The 26,559-nt window shown below is 40.2% G+C and overlaps 1 protein-coding gene across 2 annotated transcripts in view; it reads left to right on the top strand.

The window, feature by feature from the left end:
- The window catches only part of rock2a (rho-associated, coiled-coil containing protein kinase 2a), a 46,405-nt gene that overhangs the window by 18,200 nt on the left and 1,646 nt on the right, over positions 1 to 26,559 (top strand). Inside the window, exons 2-32 of one of the 2 annotated variants that reach the window (XM_085440687.1) lie at positions 3,667 to 3,748; positions 4,296 to 4,396; positions 5,470 to 5,607; positions 5,794 to 6,054; positions 7,295 to 7,439; positions 7,529 to 7,667; positions 8,125 to 8,216; positions 9,392 to 9,551; positions 9,683 to 9,734; positions 10,590 to 10,678; positions 10,798 to 10,846; positions 11,254 to 11,389; positions 12,185 to 12,276; positions 12,556 to 12,802; positions 14,569 to 14,675; positions 15,367 to 15,526; positions 15,726 to 15,886; positions 16,069 to 16,253; positions 16,351 to 16,420; positions 17,418 to 17,521; positions 17,706 to 17,892; positions 18,129 to 18,222; positions 18,305 to 18,399; positions 18,541 to 18,732; positions 18,842 to 19,010; positions 19,836 to 19,906; positions 19,991 to 20,079; positions 20,183 to 20,261; positions 20,369 to 20,636; positions 20,756 to 20,969; positions 25,104 to 26,552. In XM_085440687.1, coding sequence (XP_085296813.1) covers positions 3,667 to 3,748; positions 4,296 to 4,396; positions 5,470 to 5,607; positions 5,794 to 6,054; positions 7,295 to 7,439; positions 7,529 to 7,667; positions 8,125 to 8,216; positions 9,392 to 9,551; positions 9,683 to 9,734; positions 10,590 to 10,678; positions 10,798 to 10,846; positions 11,254 to 11,389; positions 12,185 to 12,276; positions 12,556 to 12,802; positions 14,569 to 14,675; positions 15,367 to 15,526; positions 15,726 to 15,886; positions 16,069 to 16,253; positions 16,351 to 16,420; positions 17,418 to 17,521; positions 17,706 to 17,892; positions 18,129 to 18,222; positions 18,305 to 18,399; positions 18,541 to 18,732; positions 18,842 to 19,010; positions 19,836 to 19,906; positions 19,991 to 20,079; positions 20,183 to 20,261; positions 20,369 to 20,636; positions 20,756 to 20,969; positions 25,104 to 25,167 — 4,092 coding nt within the window. In that variant the 3' untranslated portion in view covers positions 25,168 to 26,552. Of the gene's footprint in view, positions 1 to 3,666; positions 3,749 to 4,295; positions 4,397 to 5,469; positions 5,608 to 5,793; positions 6,055 to 7,294; positions 7,440 to 7,528; positions 7,668 to 8,124; positions 8,217 to 9,391; positions 9,552 to 9,682; positions 9,735 to 10,589; positions 10,679 to 10,797; positions 10,847 to 11,253; positions 11,390 to 12,184; positions 12,277 to 12,555; positions 12,803 to 14,568; positions 14,676 to 15,366; positions 15,527 to 15,725; positions 15,887 to 16,068; positions 16,254 to 16,350; positions 16,421 to 17,417; positions 17,522 to 17,705; positions 17,893 to 18,128; positions 18,223 to 18,304; positions 18,400 to 18,540; positions 18,733 to 18,841; positions 19,011 to 19,835; positions 19,907 to 19,990; positions 20,080 to 20,182; positions 20,262 to 20,368; positions 20,637 to 20,755; positions 20,970 to 25,103; positions 26,553 to 26,559 lie in introns of those variants that run through there. The other variant, XM_085440686.1, reaches the window with a different exon arrangement.

Raw genomic sequence — 26,559 nt, forward strand, 5'->3', positions numbered from 1 at the left:
AACTCAGATGCATTGTAGCATCTCTCTGTCACAAATTTAGATTCAAAATCCAAAACAATCAAAAATACAGTTGGCTTTTGGCTTGCAGGGGAAAAAAAACATTTTTAAAGCGATTGCTGATGAATATTTTCTATTTACTATCAGTGTGGGTTACTTTTAATTTGATACATGTGTGCAAAAGCAGTTAGGCAATACTAACAATGTATCATTTCATAATGCACCCAAAACAGCATATTATTGCTAAGGAAGTAAAAAATTTAAAGCACCAAATAAAGAAAACAAAAGATACTCCATACAGGTTTTTTGTTTGTTTGTTTGTTTAAATTGCTCAGGTCCAGATTCCCTCATGAATTTATGGTCTCCCCTACATTAGATACATTTTTATTTTTTAATTTTGAAACTAGATTTCATATTTTTAATTTTGTTTTATGGTTCATCTTTCGGATTAATTCATTACCAGTGGCTGTGTCGTGATGATAAGGGGATAAAAATAAGCTGGTATTGACTGATTATGACACATTTCTTTTATAGTTCATACTTCCTTAAAATAAGTGCAGCCAAATGACTTATATCTCAGTGAGAAAAAGAAAAAAAAAAACTGGTAAATGGCAAATTATGGAAATTTTGAATGCACTTTTTGTTTTGACACCTAATCTGTGAGTGCTCACACGTCACATCATCTGCATCATGTGTGAAAAATCAGTGCTGATGCAAACAACAGACTTCCTGGCAGCTCATGACTACTTGTCTCATTTCATGCAAAAACACAGTGACTTGCTGTGTGACGCAGCCTTTTACCATCCATGCGCCGTTTATGATGGCTTGATTTGTTTTGCAACAGCACTGTGACTAATGTTTCCATAGAGGTGACAAGTTTGAAAATGCTGTTGCTGAGGGGAGGAAGGACAGACAGCATGCCACCATATCCTGAATCCTAGAGCTGGGCGATAGAACGATAACGATATGTATTGCGATATAACTTTTACTCGATAGAGAAATTAAGCTATCGCGATAGACTTCGCCGCTCTTGTCCTCAAAAAAAAAAAAAAAAAAGGTCAGCCAATCCAAATTAAGTAGCGCAGAGCCAAACCAATCACAGCCGCAGCGTCACGTCCGCGTGACTTGTTACGTACAGCACAAGTGCCAAGCCGCATGTGTGTTTGTTTGGGAAGAAGCCAGCGGGTAATGGAGCCAGCGGGTAATGGAGGAAATGAGTGTGCCGACTAGAAAAATCAACCGAGCGTGACCGAAGAGAAAACAGATGATGGTTCCAATGCCGGAGAGATTGTCGAACGGAAGAGCCATAGAAGTTCCGTAGTGTGAAGGTATTTCGGCTATTTCAAGTCTGACAAAAACAGAGTAGCGTGCACTGTAAATTGTGCCGAAAGCAAGTCTGGAAATACAATAAACTGGTGCATGCGTCACACTGTGCGCCACGTTATTGTTTCGGTGAAATGAATTTCTACAATACTGTTACTGTTAATTCTACTCTCTGCAGTGTTTAAATGCTTACATATACACACAGTTACTGTCCCTCCACACATACGACTCGGTTCTGCTTCTATGCCCCAGCTTTGTTTACTTTTTCCCACCGAGGCTTCTAGACTTCTGATTGGCTAACATTTCGGCACGGTTAGGAATCTAGCTCCACCTGCTGCTTTGGCATGTTCATAGCAGCGTTTTCCTTCATTTCTGCCTTTATGTGTGGACGGGATTATTTTTTAAAACGAAAACGGAAAATCTCCGTTTTCAAAAATACCCGTGTACGTGTGGACGTAGCCTCAGTCTCTGACTGGAAGCGCTAATTCGTCATTCGGCTTTTGTCAGACTAAAGTAACTGTTAAGTGTGTTTGAAAAGCTCAGCTATACAACAAGGAGAGATTGAGAATTTCCTTTTAGTTCTCAGTTTATTTGATATTGACAAAAGTTAGTCAGTTTTGTCTGTTCTTCTGTAAAACAAACTAAGATTTATTTTTAGAATTAATATTTTGTTTCTAAGTGGAATTGACAATTTAGTCTGTTTTGTTTGTTCTATTTTGAAACTTAAACGCTTTAGTGGCTGCCTTTTGTGTAGTTTGCAATATTTGCCTTTATTTATCTGAAAAAGTCTCATGTTCCTTAAGTACATCTACCCTGTTGAACTTATTATGGGAAATAAATATTTAAATAAAAACAAGCTGCTGATTATTTCACATTTTACTTGTGAGCAACGGCACATTTAAATCTTACAAATATAGTTATTTGGCTTATATCGTGATAGATATCGTTATCGTCTGAAATGAAAAAAACATATCGTGATATGAAAAAATCTCATATCGCCCAGCTCTACTGAATCCCATCCGGTTGTTCAGTCTGACGTCACTAGCCGTGTCTGGGCCTAAACTCCGCTGCAGGTCCATATATCAAACGATCACTATGGCATTACTGAGAGTTGAAAAACTGTCTAAAGTCTTTCATCTTTAATAAAATGATCAGCGTTCTGCTCTACCAGGTGTAACAATTGAGTTTAACATCCAGGCATCCATGAAAACGGAATTTATGACATTCAACGGAGTTAGAAGTTAGCAGGGAGTTAGCTCGCTAGCTTCTATCTAAATACAATATAGCATGTCCTGACTGCGGGGTTTTGGAAACAAATTAAAACGTACAGCTCTGCTATCACTTCTAACATAAATGAAGACAGAAAACTAAACAGCAGTGACGTTTGTAGGGTTACTGAAGTTGGGCTAGCTGGTATATAATGATGTGCTATGTGACCGCTAGCGACACAGCTATGTTAGCATAATATAAACAAGCTAACTTTTTTCCCACTCGATAAAAGTTAACGTGAGTGTTCTCGGTGGTCAGGAACAAATGTAATCGCATGGCAGGATGCTGTAAAAGGACCAAACTTCAGCCAGGAGAACAACTGAGATAATCCATCCACAATAGAGATTGACAGACCACGTGACTTTCGTGCATTGCATGCCGGGAACTCGTGGCAAAACAATCCAAGTACCGCATCAAATGCAAGCATTTGCAGCACCGCAAAACGTTCATTCTTCGGTTCCAATAAATTCTTGCTTTTTCTTTGCCCCCCAAAAAGGTATGTACAAAATGAAGGAGAACAATGCCGGTCCGTACAAAGACAGACTTGATGAAAAGCCAAAGAAAAGATACGAGGGAAAAAATCAAACCAGTGAGGTTAGTCATTCATATACTGCTGCATGGGCTGGGCTGTAGTTACATCCTAAGGTTTTAAAAACTGAGCTTAAACAAATGATTAGCGGTAATAAAAGCTGAGGGAGGTCAACAGGGATCACTGACTGTTTTAGGAGCTTTTTGAGATCAAATAGAAGAAAATACAAAACATTAAACATGTTAACAACACAAAAGCCATATTAAATGCAGACTACTTTAGGCCCGGAAGTAGGATTCGTCGCATCATCACTGAACAACCGAATTGTTAATCCTCTAGATAATCATGTGACCCCCTCGAACTGCTTCAAAGCACATTAGTGCCTTTGCTGTACATTTGTTGATTTTGATTTATTTAACAGTGCAGTGTCATTGTGGTTTCATAACACCTTCCTGCAAAGCATTTCCACTGTGTTGTGGAGGGTTTTTTTTATAGATCTCTTAGAGCTTATTATTAATGTTTTGGGGTTTTTTTCTCTTTTTTTGCAGGACTCCATGAATGCGCTGGTCTTAGACTTGGGCTACCCTGCACTACGAAAGAACAAAAACATTGAGACCTTCTTAAACAGATGTGAGTAGCTTAATGAGAGATGATTATCTAGAAGGTGAACAGCTCAATTATTCAGAAAAGGCTGATTATCAAAACCAGTCAAATCATCACTTTATGTAAAAGGTTCGGTATAAAATACTGCCTCTTTGCTGTATTAATCAATAAATGCCTTCCTAATGAGTTTGTTCTTGATTGCTACTTTCAAAGGTTATTTAACATAAGATTATGTTCATTTTGTAAATTCTAGTAGTCATTAGAGTACTATTGTCTATGAAACTCGTTAGACAGAGAATAGTAAAACTGGATATACTTCACAGGGTCTATCATTTTATGGATCAGTCATTATCATGTGAATCAATGGGTGATAAAACCGTGGCTATATCTATCTTTATATATGTCTTCTGGGAAGTCTGAGCATCTCAGCTTAAATTGTTGGAACATTACCTGGATAAGTAGTAGAAAATGGATGGATAAATATATAGAGGATGTTCACTTAAATAATTGCGTTGTATTTACAACACTAATGCACGTTCATTTCCTCTGTCCTGTCAATAAACTTTTGCTTCAGATGAGAAAGTCATTGGCCAGATTCGAGATCTGCAGATGAAGTCTGAAGACTTTGACAGAGTTAAAGTGATTGGCCGAGGAGCATTTGGTGAAGTGCAACTGGTAAGTACTGATCATATGAACAGGTAACACTGTTTTTGTTTTTATAGTTGCTTTGTAAAAGCAACTATAAAAAAAACAAGTGGTATAGTCGTCCATCAAGGATCCATCATACCATCAAAACGATTCTAACTTTGGAGAAGTGCATGTCAAAAGTATCTACTGCTTGTATTGCCACAGTCATGGTTAGCACTGTTACCTCATAGCATGAATGTTCATGGTTTGAATCTCCTGCATAGTTGAATAGTTCTGTGTGGAGTTTGAATGTTCTCCCTTAGCCTATTACCTCAAGTACCCTGGCTTCCTCCCACAGTCCAAAGAAGTACATGTTATGTTTATTTGTGATTCTACATTGGCTGTGGATGTGAGGCAGATACAAGTGCTCGAAGTGCATGAATGTGCGGTTAATTGTGGCTTGTATTCTAAAAGACTTTGAGTGGTTAGTAAGAACAGAAAAGAGCTTTTTAAATGCCTGTTCACTTCCATAATCCTTTTCTCTGCATGACGAGGTTTGCTGTGCAAACTGACACCGTAAACCAGTCATCTACCTCAGCTGCTTATGCTGAAGGGAGAGTGGACGGTGAAAAGATGAACACTTAGAACCAACAACCAAAAACACAAATTATGTTCTGTAGTGGTGTCATATGAATACACGGAGAGGCAATGGGTTCCCTCTACAGCTTGAGCCTATATCAGCATAACCAAAGGATGCAACCCTACACATAAGCTTTATCAAAAAGGAAAGCTGAGTCTTTAAAGTAGAGGGCATGCCTGTATCCTGAACTCACACACTGAGCCGGTTCCACAAGAGAAACCTGATACTTGAGGCCTCTGCCCCCATTTTACTTTTGAAAACTCTACAAACCACAACTAAGCATGCACTCTGGGAATAAAAAAAAAAAATTTAAAAAAAAGAGTCTACATTAATTGTATTGTAATCTGAAAGTGGCACATGTACTCATGAATTATCTGTTGTGATTGTAATTGTATCTTTTCTTGTACATTTCATCAAACTTTTCTCATAGAGTAAGATTAGACTTTGGAGAATCTCTAAACTTTATCTTCCTGTTGTTCAGGTCAGACATAAAGCCTCACAGAAGGTCTACGCAATGAAGCTGCTCAGCAAATTTGAGATGATAAAACGCTCAGACTCAGCATTCTTCTGGGAAGAGAGAGATATCATGGCTTTTTCCAACAGTCCCTGGGTTGTGCAGGTACAGCATTTAAGTTGCTGATCAGCTTTTAAAAAGCTTTCGTGTGCATTAATTGGAATATTCACTGGGAACGTGTTGCCAGTTGGATTACTTTGGATCCTTTGTTTTACTTAGAACAAACAAATACATTTTCTGCAAAATATGTGTTTTATATGTTAATTTATTAAACCTCAAAATTGTTTTTAGTTGTGCTCTGCCTTCCAAGATGACCACTACCTCTACATGGTGATGGAGTACATGCCAGGAGGCGACCTGGTTAACCTCACCAGCACCTATGATGTACCGGAGAAGTGGGCCAAGTTCTACACAGCGGAGGTGGTGATGGCCCTGGACGCCATTCACTCCATGGGCTTCATTCACCGCGATGTGAAGCCAGACAACATGCTGCTGGACAGACTCGGACACCTGAAGCTGGCTGACTTTGGCACTTGCATGAAAATGGACTCGGTGAGTAAAAGTGTAAAACCTGAGTCTCTGCTGCCAGCAGAGTTTCCTACCAGGTTACAAACACAACAAATGCCAAACTAGAAATGCTTCAGTTTAGACAAGTAACCTCTAGATATGGCGTGAGGCTTATTGCATATGATGGAAACAAGTAACGATTCAGTAGTGTAACTACAAGGGTACCTGGATGGGGCGTGCGTCAGACAGCACAAATGAAGCTCACTTTCTGCTCCATCATACTATCACCTGCCCTTTTCTTAAGTGGAGACATTACAGCAGCTTTGCTCAGAGAGCTGGCAGGTTAAAGTCCGCTGCGACTGCATTGAACATTTTTGTTCTCACATGTGGCTCCGTGGGTGAAGCCGTGAAAGGCCCAGGGCTGCATTTGGTGCAGCTTTTTAATGATTCTGAGATGCTTATAATGATGTAGTGAAGCCCAGTTAATAAATGTTTTTTTTTGTGCATAAACCAGTATATTAGAGCAGACTATTTTGGCAAAGATAAGAGTTGGATTTATTTTGTTTTGGTTTGGTTTGGTTTTTTAGGCCCATACTTTATTTCAAAGAGGAGCTGTTGATGACTTCTCTTTTTAATGTGGTGTTGCAGTGGTAGATTATCATCATTAAAATGCTTGAAAATACTGATGTCAGTGTATGAGATGGATAGATGCTGTGCTGACACTTGGAGTAGGATAATGAATAATAATAATACAGTTTATAATAAAAAGACAGTCAAAGTGCTATAGACGCATAGTTGAGGGCTTTGTATTGTGAGTGCAAAAGCGTTATATATAAAACACTAATAAAAAATCCAAAGAGAAGAAATAAAGCTAAACCTCAGACTTTGGATTGCTATAAATGTTTAGCTTCAGCAGTTTTCTTTTCTTCTTCTCTCTACTCTCTATGATGTCTGTGAAAAACAATATTTTTATGTGATCATCTCAGGGACCCCCTGCTGTCCAAACTGTTTCTTTGGCTGAAGAAAGTTGGCTTAAAGAGAGAGGGGAAGGGGTTAAAATGGCTTGATTTAGCTACTCTAGTGTAGTCCAAGAATAAAAATATAACAAGTCCACTTTAATAACTAAGCTGTTACAGTGAGCTCTGCTTCTGCCTTCACCTGGAAGGATTAGTTTTTAGTAGTCTCTTAAATTTGGATCAACACTCTGCTTTAGCTTATGCCCATATAAATCAAACCATACCTGTAGGGTACTAAACATATAATGATCTCTGGATTTATGTTGCAGACCGGCATGGTGCACTGTGACACAGCTGTTGGGACTCCAGACTACATCTCGCCAGAAGTGCTAAAATCCCAGGGAGGAGATGGCTATTATGGGAGAGAATGCGACTGGTGGTCCGTAGGGGTCTTCATTTACGAGTTGCTCGTCGGTCGGTGAACATTTCATAAAATAATTTAACTCGTATGTGTTGATGTTTATGTCTCTCAATTTATTTCAGTGTTGCTTGCTCACTTTTAGGTGACACGCCGTTCTACGCAGACTCTTTGGTGGGAACATACAGTAAAATCATGGACCACAAGAACTCCCTCAATTTTCCAGATGATGTGGAGATCTCCAACAATGCCAAGAATATCATCTGTGCCTTCCTGACTGACAGGTATGATCTTACAAGAAGAAGATGTCAGGGGGTTTGACATTTTGGAAAATGCACCTGTGTATTTTCTTGGAGAGAGTAACAGGGGGAACCTCAATAGCACTCTTATGTTATCTCTCAAACTCTTCCTCTTATACACAACTGTCCATCTCCATCTGTCTGTCAACCCACAAACCACTTTGTCTTTCATGGGGATGTTTTTTATATATATATATATATCTAAGCTGTAGTTTCTTCATGCTGGTCCCAGACGTAAGCACAAGGTTTCTTTTTTTGTGTGGCAATACTTAGAGATTACATAATATGTTGATACAACAGCACACTTACGCTTATCTGTGTGTTTGTCTCTTAATATTTAAGGTTATAAAGGTTTGTATGACTTAGTTGATTTATTCCCAGTCACCTCTAACTAAGGACAAAGGTCCAATTCAATCAACTCATTGTCTGCTTTTGTTTTGAGGGAGGTGCGATTAGGCAGAAACGGCGTGGAGGAAATCAAGCGACATCCTTTCTTCAAAAATGACCAGTGGACCTTTGACACCATCAGAGACAGTTAGTATACAACCTTTGTTCTGCTACCTATGATCATTCATTATGATACATGTTTTAGTTTTTTCTCAATATGAAGTGTATTTCGTTTAGCACCATGTGTTTGGTGGTTGGGTAAGTGCATGCGCAGATCACATGGGTATTTTTATTTGCAAAGTACTTGTACAGAGCAGAACTAGACCTCCACCTCCTGCAGGTTCTGGCTTGCTGCAGATGTCCAGAGCAGGAGGACTGCTGTCACCAGCAGCAAGTCCAAGACTGTTGAGTTTGAGTCTGTCTGTCTGCAAGAAAAAGCAGCTTAATTGCATCAAAGGCTGCCATGACAATGAACTGCCCAGCGTGCCGGCCGTTGGGAAGTGAGAGGCTAGATGGTTAACAGCGACTGAACTTTTAAAATAAGAGCAAGTGGATTTTCCACTACTAAATTGAAGAACAGTAGAAATGAACGTAGAATATACTGTAGATGAGTGCTCAGCTTCCAGCAAAGCCCATTGTGCACTTTCCAAAACAATTTCAAAAACCATTACATTTAAATTCTGCACAATACTTTATTTTGTTCTCCTACATCTAAAATCAAATTTCACCTTTCCTTCCACTTTACTCTGTGTGCAGAGTAACACCTCTGAGTTGTTTACCTTGTGGATATCTCTTTTGGGCACAGCAGATTTTGTCTTTCTTTGGCCATACCTGCCAGAAATGCATCAAGCATACAAAATTATCATTCCTAAGTGTAATTCAGGAGAAAGTCAGAATTTGTGACCAAATATAGAACGCAGCTCCCGCAGATGAGTAATTTTTTTTTTTTGTTGTTGTTGTTGTCCTGTGAGAGCTCTTAAATTTTATCAGATGTACTCCAATTTTTTTCTGGCATGCTCTACTTCAGAAGCCAAAAACGGTCACACCCTCAACTCACAGTTTTTATCAATCAAACAACATTAAAAAATATCAAAATTAGATTTAAATGAAATATAATTCAGCATAACAGCACCTGCAAACCTTTTCTTTAATCTTGATCGTCTTTAATCTAAAACTTTAGCAGGAATTCCTTCAGAACAGCAGCTGGATCAGAGAGCACATTAAAATGATTTATTAGACATATTTTTACACAGTGCTTCCTTTTTCCACCAATTCACTCTCACCTTTTTCCTGTCTTTCTCTTTATCTCTCTCTCGCCTCAGCGGTTGCCCCTGTGGTCCCAGAGCTGAGCAGTGACATAGACACCAGCAACTTTGATGAGATAGAAGACGACAAAGGCGATGTAGAAACCTTCCCCACACCTAAGGCATTTGTCGGCAATCAGTTACCCTTTGTTGGCTTCACCTACTTCAAAGAAGACCAGTAAATCATCCCATTCTCTTCATTTCCCATGATTTTAGGGACCTCCGTGGTTCCACGAAGACAATTTATAGATTTATTTTTGGCTCTAGTGTCCTTGACCTTGGGCTGATTTTATTCATTTCCTCCTTCAGGTTATTAAATGCTTCCAACAACTCAGTGGCTCATGAGAATTCAAAAGGGGAGGTAAGTACTTTGACTCCCACACGCAGTAACTGCCAGGTGCACCTTTAGCGACTGCATTAATACCGGACCGAGCTCCTCAGGAAATAAATAAGTCTGGTATCAGTTTACATGACCACACAGAAAAGGCCTGTTGACATTGTGATCAACTTCACATTGTAAGACATCAAGGATTATGATGGAAATGACTCACAGGGGGATTTCTTCCCTGATCCCATGATTTATTTGTACTTTGTTAGAATTTCAGTGTTCTCAGCCGCACACAGAGACTTAAGCAGCTTTCAGTATAAGTGGCTGAGCCGAACGCTAATCTGAAGAACTTTTATTGACTTCAGTCCTAAAAGACTGCCCCCATTACGAGGAACAAAACAAACCCTATGTTTTACTTTCGCTTTGTTTCTAATCAGTTGCCTAAATATAGGTGATTAAAGGTATAGTAAGCTGTATTTCAATACTGACCTTTAAGTGACTAATGTGGTGGTTTAAGGTTGTTGTGATACTTCTAATTGTAAGAATGTTTATAGTCCTAAAAGACTGCCCCTAAAAACTGTACACCATTAACCATGAAAATAGTTTCTGTGCTATTTTGACCAAGGACAACAACATTCAAAACATGGTTGAAGGGTGTTTCTGTCGTCTTTTCTTGACTTTTAAATTTATTTTAATTATCGGCCTTATAAAGGCCGATAGTTCCTATAAAGGAGCGTCAGGCGTTCTGCCAGTGCTCAGACAGTGTGCGTGTCACTGCAAAGTCTAGCTAGCTATTGATGTTACATGTCTTCTTACCCTGTGTGTGTTAAATTCTGACTTTAGTGTATAGCGCATAAATTGGAAGTCTTTCTTTCTTTCTCTCCTTAGTCAGCAGCACTGCAGAAGAAACTTCGCCACCTAGAGATGCAGATGAATAATGACAAGCAAGTCAAAGATGATCTAGAGCAAAAATACAGGTGGGTGATCTGTAGGGAACATTGTGTATGAGGAATAAGAGCCACATCATGTTGCTCCACTTATTTGCTTATGCGCGGTGGCCAAATTATTATTTTTAAGCATTTGTATTTTTCTGCAGGGCCACCACCACTCGTCTGGAAAAGCTCTCCAAAGAACTTGAGGAAGAGGTCAGTTAATCACAGGGAACATCCAATTACCTGAATATTTCTGTGTCTGTCTGGCGTCAATATCTGCTGGTTCACGACCCCTCTGGGATTTTAGAAGTTCTTTCTTCCTCACACATTTTAATGGGCGTTTCCCAAAAACTCTATTATTTGAGCCAGAATAATGATTCTTATTATCCACACTTGTCCACTTTCCGGTTGAATACCAGCGTCTCGTATCCAGGGAGGTTCAGCTGGAGCGCCTGCTGAATTCTAACGGCCACATTAAAATGTCTATTGTGATTGAATTTGTGTTGAAGCCCATTTGGATTCTGGGGATAATTTCTCATAAAGTGAATTATGGAATCACAGTAGCATGAAACCATCCCCGCAGGAGATGTTAAACAAAGGCGTTTATGATTGATTTTTAGGTGAGCAGCAGAAAGAACCTGGAGTCGAGTCTGAGGCAGCTGGAGAGGGAGAAGGCTCTGCTGCAGCACAAAAGCCTGGAGAGCCACCGCAAGGCTGAGAGCGAGGCCGACAGGAAGCGCTGTCTGGAGAACGAAGGTGACACGAGACACACTGGATTCTGCAGCAGAGCTGAAAAGATTTACTTCTTTTGTACAGGAAGTTAAACACCAGTTATCAACTGGAAATGATTACATTTCACAGAAAAATATATTTTCTAGTAAGAGACGTTTCTCTTAAGAGACAACTTTTAAAGCTTTTTAACTAGCTTTTAAGTAAAAAAAAATACAGCGGCACACATTCTCGGTTTATTTGTGTAACATCCTTCATGCAGGTTAGCTTTGTTTAAGGTGATCGATTACATGAACTGAAAAGACAAAACATTATAATACTTCTATCATGAGTGAGAAAAATGAGGCTGATTAAATGCATTTGTTTTAAGAAACAGATTCAAACTCGACAGCAGTGATGCATTAAAGCAAGAGAATAAAATGAACACAGGAATCCAGTAAAAATCAACCCCCCTCTTCTTGTGTAAAGTCAGAAACTTCTTACGTTTTCTTTTGGCTTTGCAATGATATAAATTCATGGTGACTTTACTGAGATAAAGTGGGTAATACTGCCATCACCTGGACAAAGACACTGATACAAACACATCAGGTCTACTCTCTTCTGTGCTCTGGCTTTTTTTGTAATATTCATATTGTATAACTTTTGGTTCCAGCGTCTTTATTAAACCAAACTAAAGCTCTGTTTCCATATTTCATTTGCACAGTTTGTATATGAAGAACTTGGTGCATTTAAATAAACTTTATCAGTTTTAAATTGTGATTTCACTTCTTGAAACACACTTCATCATAATAATTGTTGTCTTGGTTCTTGGGATCTGTGCAGTCAACAGCCTCAGAGACCAGCTGGATGACATGAAGAAGCGAAACCAAAACTCTCACATTTCCAATGAGAAGAACATTCACCTCCAGAAACAGGTCGGTTACCTACCTTGATGTATGTTTGGTGAGGTTGGGGGGGTGGTCAGCATGGACGATGAGCTCTGTGACATCAGATTACAAGCATATAACATAAAAAGCCTTGAATAGACGTAAAACCAAATACATTAACAGTCACAACAGCTGAAAGTAAAAGCTAATATTTGATGTCCAGCCAGACTGAAAAAATCACTGTGATCTTGTCAAGTCACCTTGTTGGACTCGGAGTCCTTTAAAGGGAAAATATTGGTGTGATTTGTGTACGTGTTCTTCTCTTAGCTGGAAGAAGCCAACACGTTGTTGCGGGCCGAGACGGAGGCGGCGACGAGGCTCCGCAAAGCCCAAACTGAGAGCAGCAAGCAGCTGCAGCAGCTGGAGGCCAACGTGCGCGAGCTGCAGGACAAATGCTGCCTGCTGGAGCGCAGCAAGCTGAGTCTGGAGAAGGAATGCATCAGCCTGCAGGCTGCGCTAGAGACGGAGAGGAGGGAGCACAGCCAGGGCTCGGAAACCATCACTGACCTGATGGGTGGGTGAAACAGCACACGAAGATTTCTTTGTCAAGTCTGCAAACAGTTGTCATTTATGTGCGTTATTTGACTTAATAAAAGTGATACCAGGAATATTACATGTTGTATTCATCGGTGTATCTAAACAGATCTTACAGATTGGTGTTTGTAAAAAGTGAAACCTACTTCTTTACAAACCTATAAAATACTAAACCAATGAATAGGGAGTTGGAGCATCCTCAGTTTAGCAGTTTTACATGGAGCACCAAAATGTCTTGTATTAGTTTTTCGCTCATGCTCCACCAAATTTGACAAAATTCGTCTCGCAATCAGAAAAAGAAACTGCACCTCTGTTCTTGGTTCTCACCTTAGCATAAAGAAAACCAAAAGAATAGATTTGTGCAGAATTTCAGGTTGGATGTCAGTATAAGTCATAATTCTAGGCACATCTGTAGCTGCTGATATGTTTACCTGTATTTTTATGAGGTGGAAATGTAATTACATTCCTCTGAAAGAAGTTCAGTTTCTGTTTTCCTCCTGCTTGCCTTGGAGCTTATATGGCAGGTTTAATAAAGGGGCAGCTAGATGAGGAACAGCAATGTGCCACCCAAATGCTGAGGGCAGTCAAGAGGCTTTTCAGGACTAAATAACTGTTTGCTGAATGGATTCTGACTCCAGTTCAGTCACACTGTGTGTGTTTGAGAAAGGCTGATGTGAATTAGTAAAAATAAGTTTGTCCAGAGGTGTCAGATAAAACCTTGAACAAATATAGCTGATGTTTTGAAGACAGAAGGGTCAAAGCGGCCTGTTTGCTCCAGTGCGCCTGGACAGTTTGTAATATTTGTGTAACTGTAGGGAGTGTGCTTACATAAAGGCTAACAATTCACCCATAATCTGATTAAAAGCAGCTCTCGGGCTACTTAAGCTGTCACATAAAACCTCTTATCTGACTGCGTTAATTAGGACGTGGGCATCACAAACCATGAGTTCTGCCTTATGAATGTTTGTAGGTCTTCGGATGCAGTGACTTGAGTGTTGCATTTACAAATAAAACACAGCACAGTATAATGAGCTACTTCCTCTAGTTGGTCCAAGAGCTGAAATTCATTTGAACTATGTAAATATTTGTATTAATATAAATATTGCCCTCCGTTGCTTACTACAAGTAACTGGGGGATGTATATGTGTGTATAAATAACCCATTGTGGCACTGTTGGAACAACTAAACATACACTCTTGGTAGTTGCCCTGAACTGCCCCGAGCTTGCTGACCAGAGTCATTATATGAACAACAGGCAAGTAACTTGTATGTGTAAAGTACATTTAAATCAGAGGGAGTGCTTTTTAGTTGAGGTCAGGGGATTAACAATGCTAGTTTACAAGTAAACCTGGAATAAACAAACCAGACCTAAATTAGAAACTCAAAACATGAAAATAAATACACAAATTAAAGGACAAATAATAAAATAATAGTAACTAAAATTGAAATTACAATAGAAACAGCAGACGGACCTCAGACTGAGCTTTAATGAGGGGATAAAATTGACGTTAAGAAAGATTAAAGGACTTACGTATACAAGTTGAGACAGGAATAATGTATTGAAAATGGAAATAAAGATTCTTGACGACTGTGTACGTTTATAGGCTTTAGGGTCCTTAGGGACCAAGTAAATCGCTATACAAATACAGGCCATTTACCGTTTGCCATAGTTTGCTGTTGGGTTAAGCTTTATGTGATCTGTACGTGAAATGTAACTCTGAGGATTCTCGCGGGCTTATCTTGCAGGACGCATTTCTGGCCTGGAAGAGGAGGCCCGTCAGCAGAAACAGGCTTTATCCAAAGCTGAGACTGAGAAGAGGCAGCTTCAAGAGAAACTCACTGATCTGGAGAAGGTAAATCACAAAATCCTGACTGGAAACATTTTTTGCTTTGAGATGCAGTTCCTGGAAATTTGACTTGAGCCTCACGTGTGATCCAAATTAAGTAAAAGTTATGTTAAAAGTAGTATCATAGTGTTTCTTGGAAACATCTGCATCTGGATTTGAGGACAGCATGATTGGACTGTTTGTTCCAGGTCATTTGACATCAGTGAGAAATTATTATTTTATTAAAGCAATCGGGAAAGTCTTTTGTTTTGATTAAAGTGACAAATAATTGATTTACAGCAGCTATTTTCAAACTCAAGCCCACTGTAGGCCAAATAATTATTTTAAAAGACTGCCAAACCTTTAATCACAACTCCAGTCGACACGGGAAGATTAATACAAAGTATTTGCTTTGTTTTGTTTTCATAGATTAATATTAAAAATTGCATAACTGCCTGCTTTTTGACTTTAAAATATCTTAGAGAAATTGAGAAGAAAGGCCTAATTTATTGCAGCACTGTAACTGACCTGTTTCAGAAACTGTGTACTTATTGATTTACTGAGTATTTCTAACTGCACTTCCTTAGAATATACATATAAATGTGAACCACCATGTAGTGACACGACTTTCTGGGCTTGGTCTCAAAGCGTTTGGTGTGAAATTTTCTGACTAGATTTTACTCTGGATGTGACATCTCTGTGTGTGTGTTTTCTACAGGAGAAGAGCAACAAGGAGATCGATTTGACCTACAAGCTGAAGGTGCTGCAGCAGGAGCTGGAACAGGAGGAGGCCTCTCATAAGGCCACCAGAGCAATGCAGGCAGACAAGAGCAAGATCAAGGTCACCATCGAGGGCGCCAAGTCAGAGTCCATGAAGGGTAAGGGCTCTGATCTTTTGTTTCCACAAGGTTGTTCTTTCACAGTTTGTACCGAGTTCAGGGTTCGAGCTATATAATTTGGGGCTGATCGACAGCTCTGAGTTCACAGATTGCGACAAGATGTACAGAATGAGAAATTTTATTGATTTAACTTTTCAGAAGGGAAATTAAATAATATAACTGAATAACTCTCATTCAGAGTTGGAGCAGAAGCTGGCAGAGGAGCGAGCTGCCAAACTGCGGCTGGAGAACAGAATACTAGAGCTGGAGAAGCAGAGCAGCATGATGGACTGTGACAACAAACAGGCCCTGCAGAAGCTAGACGAGCTGCGCAGACACAAGGATCACCTTACTGAGGAGGTGAGCGTTTCTGTTCTGCACAGGAGACCAGTGAAGTTTGGGTTTAGCTGTCAAATGTCACCAACAGGAGCTACTTCAGCAGCTAATGTAAAGAGTGTCATATCTGAAATTGGATAGAAGGATAATGAAAAAAGAGCTGATGCGAGTAAAAAACTTTTATTAAATTCATTTTGTTCTTTCAGGTGAAGAACCTGACACTGAAGATCGAGCAGGAGACCCAGAAGCGTAACCTGACTCAGAACGACCTGAAGGCTCAAAACCAGCAGCTCAGTGCTCTGAAAACCTCCGAGAAGCAGCTCAAGCAGGAAACTAATCACCTGCTGGATATTAAGCGCAGCTTGGAGAAGCAGAACCAGGAGCTGCGCAAGTAAGTTTCATTTTGTTGTAACACTTTCCCAGCAGGCACACTGCAGGCTCCTTATGCGGTCAAATTATGAATCATCGACTCATTTTTCTTTTCACAGAGAAAGACAGGACACAGATGGACAAATGAAGGAGTTACAAGACCAGTTAGAGGCTGAGCAGTATTTCTCAGTAAGTCTGATATCTGATCACAGATGTGGATGGGAAAATGAAGACACTTTCATTTGGCATTTTAGGCTTTTTATAGTTTCATTCATCTGACTGAGCGGCCAAAAACTGCTGATTGATTTGCTACTGAATAGTCCCCTCTCTCCTTCTGGCTAAACAGCTTTTCCCTGCCATGTCCACATTGTGTTTCACTCCTTTCAGCCTGATCAGGGCGCTGCTGTGGCAGTTTTTAAAATATTCAGCTGCCTGTGAGTCAGAGACTCATTCCAACTCTGCTGCCTATAACTGCAGGTGCTCTGAATTGTTTAGCGCTACAGTTGAAGTCCAAGCTGGAGCTTAACTCATTGTAAAGGCAACTCACTAAATGTTTCAGTTGTGTGTAGGGGTCTAGCAATTCTTACGTCCACAATATAGAGGTGCTTTGATATTTATAGAGTAGAGCTACAGGGGCTGCTCCAGACTATACTGTCAAATAACAGTCAGCTATATTACACTGGAGTGACATCTTCCCATATTGTAATGCATTGCTGTTATTTCCTAGTTCAAGCGTAATAATCCAGTAATGTTTAAAGATGATATAGGATAACAAGTAATGTATTTTCCATAATGCACTTAGAAAATAAAGTAAATAAACCGTAGCACAGTCTTATTCTATGGGAACGTAGGCTGTTAAAATCAGAGGGTTCCTTTTATTTCTGTAGCCAATGTATGTTATGCATTTCCAAGAGCTGAATGATGGTGAAGACTTCAATGGGCATCCATTAGCTAATGTTTTTGTACAATGTCAACAGTATGTATCAAAGTGTGTATGCAACATGAAGCCTGAGTGATTCTTTCCTTTACCATGTTCATTATCAGTCAGGAGGAGCAGCTTGTTGTTAGGAAACTTTCTCACCTCTCTGGCCCTCCCATTGGAGATTTCGGCATTAAAGAGTTATCTAGAGTTTTGTTGTTGATGTATTAAGTATGGGGCGTATTTGACCTGTTACCTTTTCTCCAGACTCTCTATAAGACCCAGGTTCGTGAGCTGAAGGAGGAATGTGAGGAGAGGAACAAACTCTACAAAGAAGTGCAGCAGTCTCTGCAGGAGCTGCAGGAGGAGAGGTGAGAGGTTTTTCAGTTTGAAGATACAATTTGAAATAAATTCATCCACTTTAATCTTCGAAAAATGATTAGCAGAAAAACGGTGATGATGAATGTAAGGCTCGGTTCATTTATCTCCAATAAGAGACTCGGGTGGTTTGTGTGGTGGGTTGCTCAGGCTTGCGTTTCTTTTTATTCCTCTCAGGGACTCTTTGGCAGCACAGCTGGAGATCACTCTGACAAAGGCTGACTCGGAGCAGCTGGCGCGCTCCATCGCTGAGGAGCAGTACTCCGACCTCGAGAAGGAGAAGATAATGAAGGAGCTGGAGCTGAAGGAGATGATGGCTCGCCATCGCCAGGAGCTCTCTGAGAAGGACATCACCATCAGCTCTGTGAGATTTTGAGTTTGCGTGAAATAAAGATGATCGAGTTGAGGTGAAAGTCTTTGTATCGTTAGACGTTTAAAGGCTGTTAAATAGAATAACTCGCCACAGTCCTGGAAGTATCACGACGTGTAAATGCAGTGCATCTCAAGCCCAATAAATATGCTCTGAAAATAGTGTGAGATTAGGTTGAGTTTATAGTTCCACAAAAGAGCAGATATGAAAGTATTTGCTGTCCATTGCAGCTGGAAGAAGCTAATAGGACCCTGACGAGTGATGTCGCCAATCTGGCCAATGAGAAGGAGGAACTGAACAACAAACTGAAGGAGGCAATAGAGGGTAATTAGAACATTTAAATGTTTATTACAAGAATTATATATTTTGGTGTGGGTACATAATTTATTTTTTTTGTTCTCTTCAGAAACTGAGAAGTCGAAGGACTGGGAGCAGCAGATAAGCCAGATGAAGCAGGCATTTGAGAAGCAGCTGCAGTGCGAGAGGACGCTAAAAACCCAGGTCGGTGTTTTTAAAGCAATAACTCACAAGATGAAGAGACAGACTTTCAAGACTAATCCTCCCCTTCATTTACAAAAATTTTTTTACATTTTTTCCCATCATTTTTCTTAAGTTAAGATTGAATCTTATCCCCATCCGCAGGCCGTCAATAAGCTGGCAGAGATCATGAACAGGAAGGAAGTGCGTGGCGGAGGCAGCCGCCGTGGTAACGACACAGACATGCGGCGAAAGGAGAAGGAGAACAGGAAGCTGCAGCTTGAGCTCAGGTCAGAGAAGGAAAAGCTGAACAGCACCATCATCAAATATCAGAAGGAGATCAACGAAATGCAAGCAGTAAGTGAACAGCTGAGTTTTCTTTCCCTTGCAGTGAAACGACACTCTGCTGCTGTATCTCTGACTACGACACTTACAATATGTTATTTCTTCTCATTTTAATCTATAGCAACTGGCAGATGAGAGCCAGATGCGCATTGAGATGCAGATGGCTCTGGACAGTAAGGACAGTGACATTGAGCAGCTGAGAAATCTCCTGCAGACGCTCAGTGTTCAGTCGATGGACTCCGCCAGCGTCAGCAGCGGGCCCGAGTTTGATGCTGATGATGCGTACACAGGTAAGAGCTCAGCCACTAAACAAAGAAAGTATTTCTGACAGTTTGTCTTCACCACAGCTTTAAGGTTTAAGGTCACTTACAAACATCTTCTTGTACAATGTTTATGTTCACTGGCTACGTTACAAAGTGCACCTGCTAAACTATGCCTTTAATCAGACAATCACAAGGCAACAGCTAAGTGCACTGAGGTATGTAGACACGGTTAAGACAACCTGCTGAAGTTCAAATGGAGCATCGGAAGAAAGGTCATTTGAGTGACGTGGCATGGTTGTTGGTTCCAGGTCTGCGTATTTCAGAAACTGTTGTTCTACTGGACTTTTCCCACACAAACATCTGGAAAAGAGAAAACATGCATTGTTTGTCCCTGTGTGAAAATGCCAGGTCAGAGTAATGGAATAACCCTAATTTCTGAAAGTTTCAGAAGAAAGACGCTATAATTCAGCTCAAATTAAGTACTTTCAATCCCAATACAGTCATTTTATCATTAATGTGTTATGCACAGATTAATGACGATTGGTGATTTGATCCCTGGCTGCTCCAGCGCGCATGCCAAAGCATCCTTTGGCAAGATTCTGAACCCTGAGTTGTTCTCGAATACTTTCATCAGAGTGTGAATGTGTGTGGAGGTTGGATGCAAATCACTTAGATGTAGAATAAAGAGAATGGGGGAATGAGGCGTGTTATATAAAGTGCTTAAATGCTCAAGTAGAGCATTTTTATAAAGGTGCATAATGTCTGACTAGAATATTTCACTTTAATGTGATGTGATTTTGTTGATTTCTTCAAACCAAACCATAATGATCTAAATTCTCTTTCTGCCCTCAGAAATGAGGCTCGAGGGCTGGCTGTCTCTCCCCGTCAGAAACAATACCAAGAAGTTTGGATGGGAGCGAAAGGTAGGACTAAACCATTGAGACAGCTTTGACCCTGCAAAACAGCGTGTGACCTTTTTTCTTACCACCTCTGTCCTGTCAATGCAGTACGTTGTAGTAAGCAGCAAGAAGATTCTTTTCTACAACAGCGAGCAAGACAAAGAGCAGTCCATCCCCAACATGGTGCTCGATATAGAGTGAGTATGACACCTGAAGGCACCTCTGCAAAGAAAACAGCTCAGTTTGTATTAACACGTTCTATGCTTTAAACAGAAAATAACACTCCTTTCTGTCACACAGTAAACTCTTCCATGTGAGACCTGTTACTCAGACAGATGTGTATCGAGCTGACTCCAAAGAAATTCCCAGGATATTCCAGGTCTGCCCTAGCTCTACTGAAAATGTTCTATTTCTTTGAGCATGTTGATTGTTTAAAGAGTTGTTGAAGGCTGAAAAAGTTAGATATGTCCTCTTTCCGCTCTCCAGATTCTTTATGCCAATGAAGGTGAAAGCAAAAAGGAGCCAGAGTTTCCCGTGGAGCCGCATCCCATTGGAGAAAAGTCCAATTACGTCTGCCACAAAGGCCACGAGTTCATTCCCACCCTCTACCACTTCCCCACCAACTGTGAGGCCTGCACAAAGCCACTGTGGAACATGTTCAAGCCGCCCCCTGCTCTGGAGTGCCGGCGTTGCCACATCAAGTGCCACAAGGACCACATGGACAAGAAGGAGGAGATCATCGCCCCCTGTAAAGGTAGGACGCTCCTGTTGTTTCTATGAAAGCTGTGTTTCGATCTTACTTACAATTGGTGGGTTTTTAAATGTTTGTGAATTGGAGTGTTACTGAACATTTCTCTTCTCTTCTACCACCAGTGAACTACGACATTTCTACAGCCAAGAACCTGCTCCTGCTCGCCGTGTCCCAGGAGGAGCAGCAGAAGTGGGTGAGCCGGTTGGTCAAGAAGATTCCCAAAAAGCCTCCACACCCAGAACAGTTCGCACGCTCCTCACCGCGGACCTCCATGAAGGTTCAGCCCAGCCAGTCCATGAGGAGGCCCAGTCGACAGCTCCCCACCAGCAAGAGCAGGTAGACTAAAAAGCTGATTTTATGTAATAGACACCTATAGGTGTGATTTTGGATTCATCTATGTTAGCTACGACAGTTAAAGTGGTGTGAAGGAGGTAAACAAATAACAGTTTATGGATCTCCAGGCTAGATTTCTAATGATTTGAGGTACATACAGTGTGAGTGGAGTGACCTATATAATGCAGGCTGACTAAAAAGCCTCAAAACTGAAATTTTTGTGTATTTGATTAACATACTACATCCAGAAAGTTTAATATTTATTTATAGTATTTAGTATATATTCTGCATTTTGAGTGTTGTGTGTAGGGCTGCTCGATTATGGCAAAAATGATAATCACGATTATTTTCACTGAAATTGAGATCTCGATTATTTGACGATATTTATTTAACCCTTTAAGACCTACCATAGAACCAAGCCCGTCAGAGCTTATATTATTTTTTTTTACATGCTGTAGTGCCATTTTTGGGAGCATTTCAAGTTGCTATACATCAATACAACTGTTATAGCCCATATTTTAATAATATGTATGCATTAAGTCCATAGTAACTACATTAATTGCAAAAAAGTGCAATAAACTACAAAAAAATTGAAAATCATTTTTGTTTTTTTTACATATATTTCTACTTGGGGAAATTTAAGAGGCTTATCCCTCAAAACCTTAAATACAAAAAAGTTGCAAAAAATAGTTTCCCACCACAGGAAATTTATTTTGAGTGTCTTCATAGTTTTGTTTTGGAGATACACCAATTTTTATATACTGCAGGAAAAACAAAAACAATCCTATGATGCAAATTTGCAAAGAAAACAGCATCAAAATAAACTATTTCCAGCTGTGCAGTTCGAGTTCTAAGCATCCCAGAAACTATTCAGAAAATTCAAACATGACTTATAAAAACACCAGTATAGGCTTTTAAGGCCTACAAGTAAAAAAAAACAACTACATTTTCCGTGAAAATGACGTCACTTCCTGTTTCGGGCAGGAAATGGCGGACATGCGATAGTTCGTGCTGACGTCTGTTTCAATGTGGGAAGTGTTACGAACAGCTGATCGGATCGGCAAAGCGTGTTTCTGGAATATTATGTTTTTGTTGCTGCAAGCACTTTTTATGCAATTTTTGCAAAGCTCTATGTGGAAGGAAACCGTGACCGAGGACAAGCTGATGGCATAAGATGTAAGTTTCATATGCAAAAAAAATTATTGCGCTAGCTTACATGGTTCAGGTTCTACAGGGATTTAAAAATAGTTACACAAAACAGAGCGTGCTGCTCTGACTGGCTTTAAAGGGTTAACAATAACAATGTATTGAATAATGACTTTAAAAAATAATATAAAATAGTGTGCAAATACTGATAACCGTGCAAATGTTTGCAATATAAAAAATAAATAAAAAATGTAAACATTAGGGGTGCAACGATATTCGTATCGATATTGAACCGTTCGATACAGTGCTTTCGGTTCGGTACGCATATGTATCGAACAATACAACATTTGTAATTTATTTTATCAATTTTCCTTCTGACGATGCTGTCTGTGTTGAGCGCTCAGTGAATCTGTGTTCGACTACTCCGCCTAGGCTGCACTGTCGAGCGCAGATTCACTGAGCGCTCAACACAGACAGCATAGTCAGAAGGAAGAGCGCAGGGCAAGCTAGCGAGACAGAAGTTAAGCTCTCCTTGCAACAGGCAAATTGAACCTCATTCAGATCTGGCGTTTGGAATTATTTTGGTTTTCATGTGACTATGACCCTGAAGGTAAGCGAGTCATGGACTAAAGTAAAACAGTATGTTGGATGTGCCATGCAATGCTCAATTACATTGGTGTGAACTAGTGTGTTAGCGCAGTTAGCTCGTTAACGTGTTGGCCGTCTAGCCCCATGCACGGAGCGATCGGCGGTAGCTCGTTAACGGAGATTTGCCGTGTTGTGGCGTTAAGGTCATTTCAACGAGATTAACCTGAAAGCACTAGCGGGAACACAACGAATATGACTGCACATTTACGCCGACATCATCCTAGTGCAAAGACAAGTGGAAGCAGACAAAAAAAAGCAAGCATGCTACTAACTTTAGCCGAGTCATTTAGACAGCTGTTAGCACATGATTCTCCTTATGCTGCTGAGAATATAGCCCAGAAGAAGCGGATAGTATAGCTTTTATTTTGGAAAGAGACATTTCTCTGTAATAAACTCTCTTTTCCAAAGATGAGTGATTCCTCAATCAGATACAGGGCTTGCAATATCGCTAGCCCGACGTCCCGAAGCTAGCGATTTTTTCAGTCGGGCTACCAAAATCTATCTCTTCCCTGCCCGTCGGGCTATTGTAGGAACAATATATGTCAATGCTTTTGCATTCTTTCAGAAATGTAGCTGGGTAATTATGTCATTGGCATCGGTAAGCCACTGTCAATATGTGACATATTGAAATCGCGTTTGAATTTGCGCTTGTTTTTTGCTTTCACTTTGCAATCGCGCGAACTGTGTATAGAGAGCGACAGCACTGATCTGTGAGTGATGATAATTTGTGCACCAATTCCTCTGACATCGTCTTATTAATCGTTAGCTTACTATGCAAACATGACAAGTGAAATCTCCCGCAGCAAGCTTAAACATGTGAGAGGTTGATCGTGCAGAGAATCGCTGAGCTTATGTGAGTGCGTGTGTAAAAGCATTTCAGTTCTGCTGAGCCAAATAAGACAGGTCAGAGTGAAGAAGTGACAGCCAAAGAAAAGCTTACCACAAAACGGAGAAGTTATGACAAATCAGACTATAAGGCAAAAAGAAAGTGCAGCTTTATGGTTTCATGGACAAAAGAATTTCTGTGGCTGCAATATGATGAGCTAAATAACCAGGGCTGCACATAAGTGGTCCGCAGGTGCGCATTCGCTGTCAAAATAAAAAACACGCACAAGGGTTAGGGTTAAATTTAAAAACTGTACTTTTGAGTTAAAATATATATTTATAATTTTAATAAATGACAAATTAAAAATGCATGAACATTTTTTGTATCGAAAAAATATCGAACCGTGACACCAAAGTATCGAACCGAACCGAACCGTGAATTTTGTGTATCGTTGCACCCCTAGTAAACATCTATGTTTAGTGAACTTTGCAGTGTTGCTCTGTGGTGCAGCTATGACACCGTAGCAAAGTTTACACATTATGTCTACTTGATCCACGTCTGACTCCGCGAACCCATAATGTTTCCACACCACTGAAGTTTTTTTTACCTCTCTTTTCAACCAACAGCAGTCACTCTCCTCTCCAAATAACTTCTGCTTAGCTTTCCGAGCTTCCCTCGGGTCCTCTTAATTGTTGTGACGCGTGTTCGAAATGCAGAGAGGTGCACTCGATTTGCCACACGGAGCAGCGCGAGAGTAAAGCACGAGGGAGGGGCTAATAATCGGCTCAGTCATTTTTAATGATCGTTGAAAGCCCAGATCGTAATCGTGATTAAAATTTGATTAATTGAGCAGCTCTAGTTGTGTGTCACAATTAATATGACTGTTTCTCCATAATGGCCTGCTGACTGACCACAAAAAAAACCTTTAGGCAACTCTTGCTTTAAAATCACTGACTGAAAGTCCCGTTCTGACCACTTATAATAAAGTGCCTTCAGTGCACTCTACATCTCATCCACTCTTGTCAAAACAGCACATCATGTGCACAGGCTACAAATGCAACTTCAACAAGCAATCTTAAAAAAGCGACTGATGATCTTGAAGGAGAAAAATTAGCGTATTGATTATTCAGCTTTGGTAAGAACTCTTTTTAAGGTGTATTGAGGTGTTAACCTGTGAGGCTTTGTTCTTTATGTACAATGCGTGTCCTGCAGAAGTTGAGGAACTGTTGTCATTGTCTGTCCTGGTCCAGTCCAGTTCTATGTCTCAGGATTTGCCCTCATACAACCCCACAGAACAGACTTGAGTTGTGTGCAGTAACGATTACACGGCCATGAAAACTAATCTCCCCTTTCAGATTGGAGGACTCCAGTCTCCAGGACTGGCACTGGGCGTTGGATGATATAGATGATGACTGTTCCTCTATACATTTCTGATCACCACATTTGGTAACACTGTGTGCAATGTGTGCTGTGCAGTGCCTGCCATTTAAAAAAACCTTAAAAATGTCTGACCTCAGCCCTCGCAGGTCAAATGGCTTCAAAATAAAGCGAGAAGATTCCAGCAGTACCTGGTACAAATGACAGCTCCTTCCTTCTCCTCCTCCTCCTTGTTCTTCTTTTGACCAGATGTTTCCCTGTAAACATCTCAACTTCTCAGTGTGTGTATGTTTGTTTGTTTTGGGTGTCACTGAGGTGGTGCAGGTGGTGAATATACTCTGTATTATGGACCTTGAGCCATGTAGTTTGGGTGGATTTGCTCTTTTAAGAGTTGGGATCACTTGGGCACTGGGTGTTTTGAACTGGACAAAAATAAATTGACACATAAACTCAGGAGAAGAAGTTCTCAGGTTTGTCTGAAGTTGCCCTTTCTCACACAACAAGAGATAAGACAGGACTTTTTCTCACGGCTGAAAAAATTCAAGTTTTAGCGAGGCAGCACTCTGCTGCGACTCGCTTGAACAATTCGCTGCTGTATTCCCGCGCAGACTTTCGATTATTTAATGTTGATCTGTCCTCAGACTGTGAATAAAATATGATGACCTGAGAAGCGAAGCCAATCTTGGAACCACATCAGCTAGTCTGCCGATTTGGCCTCTTGGAATTTTGGACAATTTGTTGGGATGTCTGGTTTAGTTAGAAGAAATCCAAGCCAAGATTTTTCATTTCTCATGTTCCAGGCAGTGTCTACAAATGCAGATAAACTGGAATGAACTGAAATTAATTTGGAGCAAACCTCTTTTGCTTTCCACACAGGCTGTGCAGTGGACGACAATAAGAAACCAAAAGGTTTTCAGGACCAAAGTCATGCAGATGCTCTTCATAGAAATTAATTCAGAATTGACTTGCCGTCTGTCTCATGGCCAGCAGAGAAAATTACTAAGGCTCACGCGAACACCTCAATCAGCACTTTTTTTTGGTGAACTTATGGATCAAATCAGTGGTTTCATTTATTACAGCATGTTCTCAATTTAGATAAATATACTGGTTTAGGGTAAGACCATCTTGTGACTGACAGTTCGTCACAGGATGAGTGTGGAGTGTCGTCACCCTTAAATCATAAAATGTATAAGGAAAATAATAATTGAAAAAAACAAGATGGCAATGGCTGAAATGTTCTGCTCGGTGGCTATTTCCATCTTTTATATACAGTCTGTGGACATAGGACTTGCTTAAAATCCAAATTAGGATCATTGTATATCTTGGTAGGACTAATGCATGCTTAGCCAGTTTGTTTACTACAAAGACTTTTAAATCATTTGAGTTTTTTGCTGAGATAAAATAAATGTAGAGTAACGATTAAAAATGCAGCTTCTTACATTCGGTCTGAAAATCAGCCAGGTCCTTGATTTGGTAATTGTATGAAATGATGCCTTCGCTGTTCCATTCAAATCACAGCCCAATCTTTTAATCTTCCTGACATCTCGCTGCATATTTGCTGAGATTAACTTGCATCTGTTTCTCTCTCTCCCTCCA

The sequence above is a fragment of the Copadichromis virginalis genome, linkage group LG19 (assembly GCF_057382275.1).
Source record: "Copadichromis virginalis isolate Kocher_CV1m ecotype Utaka linkage group LG19, C_Virginalis_male_GT1.1, whole genome shotgun sequence".
NCBI lineage: Eukaryota > Metazoa > Chordata > Actinopteri > Cichliformes > Cichlidae > Copadichromis > Copadichromis virginalis.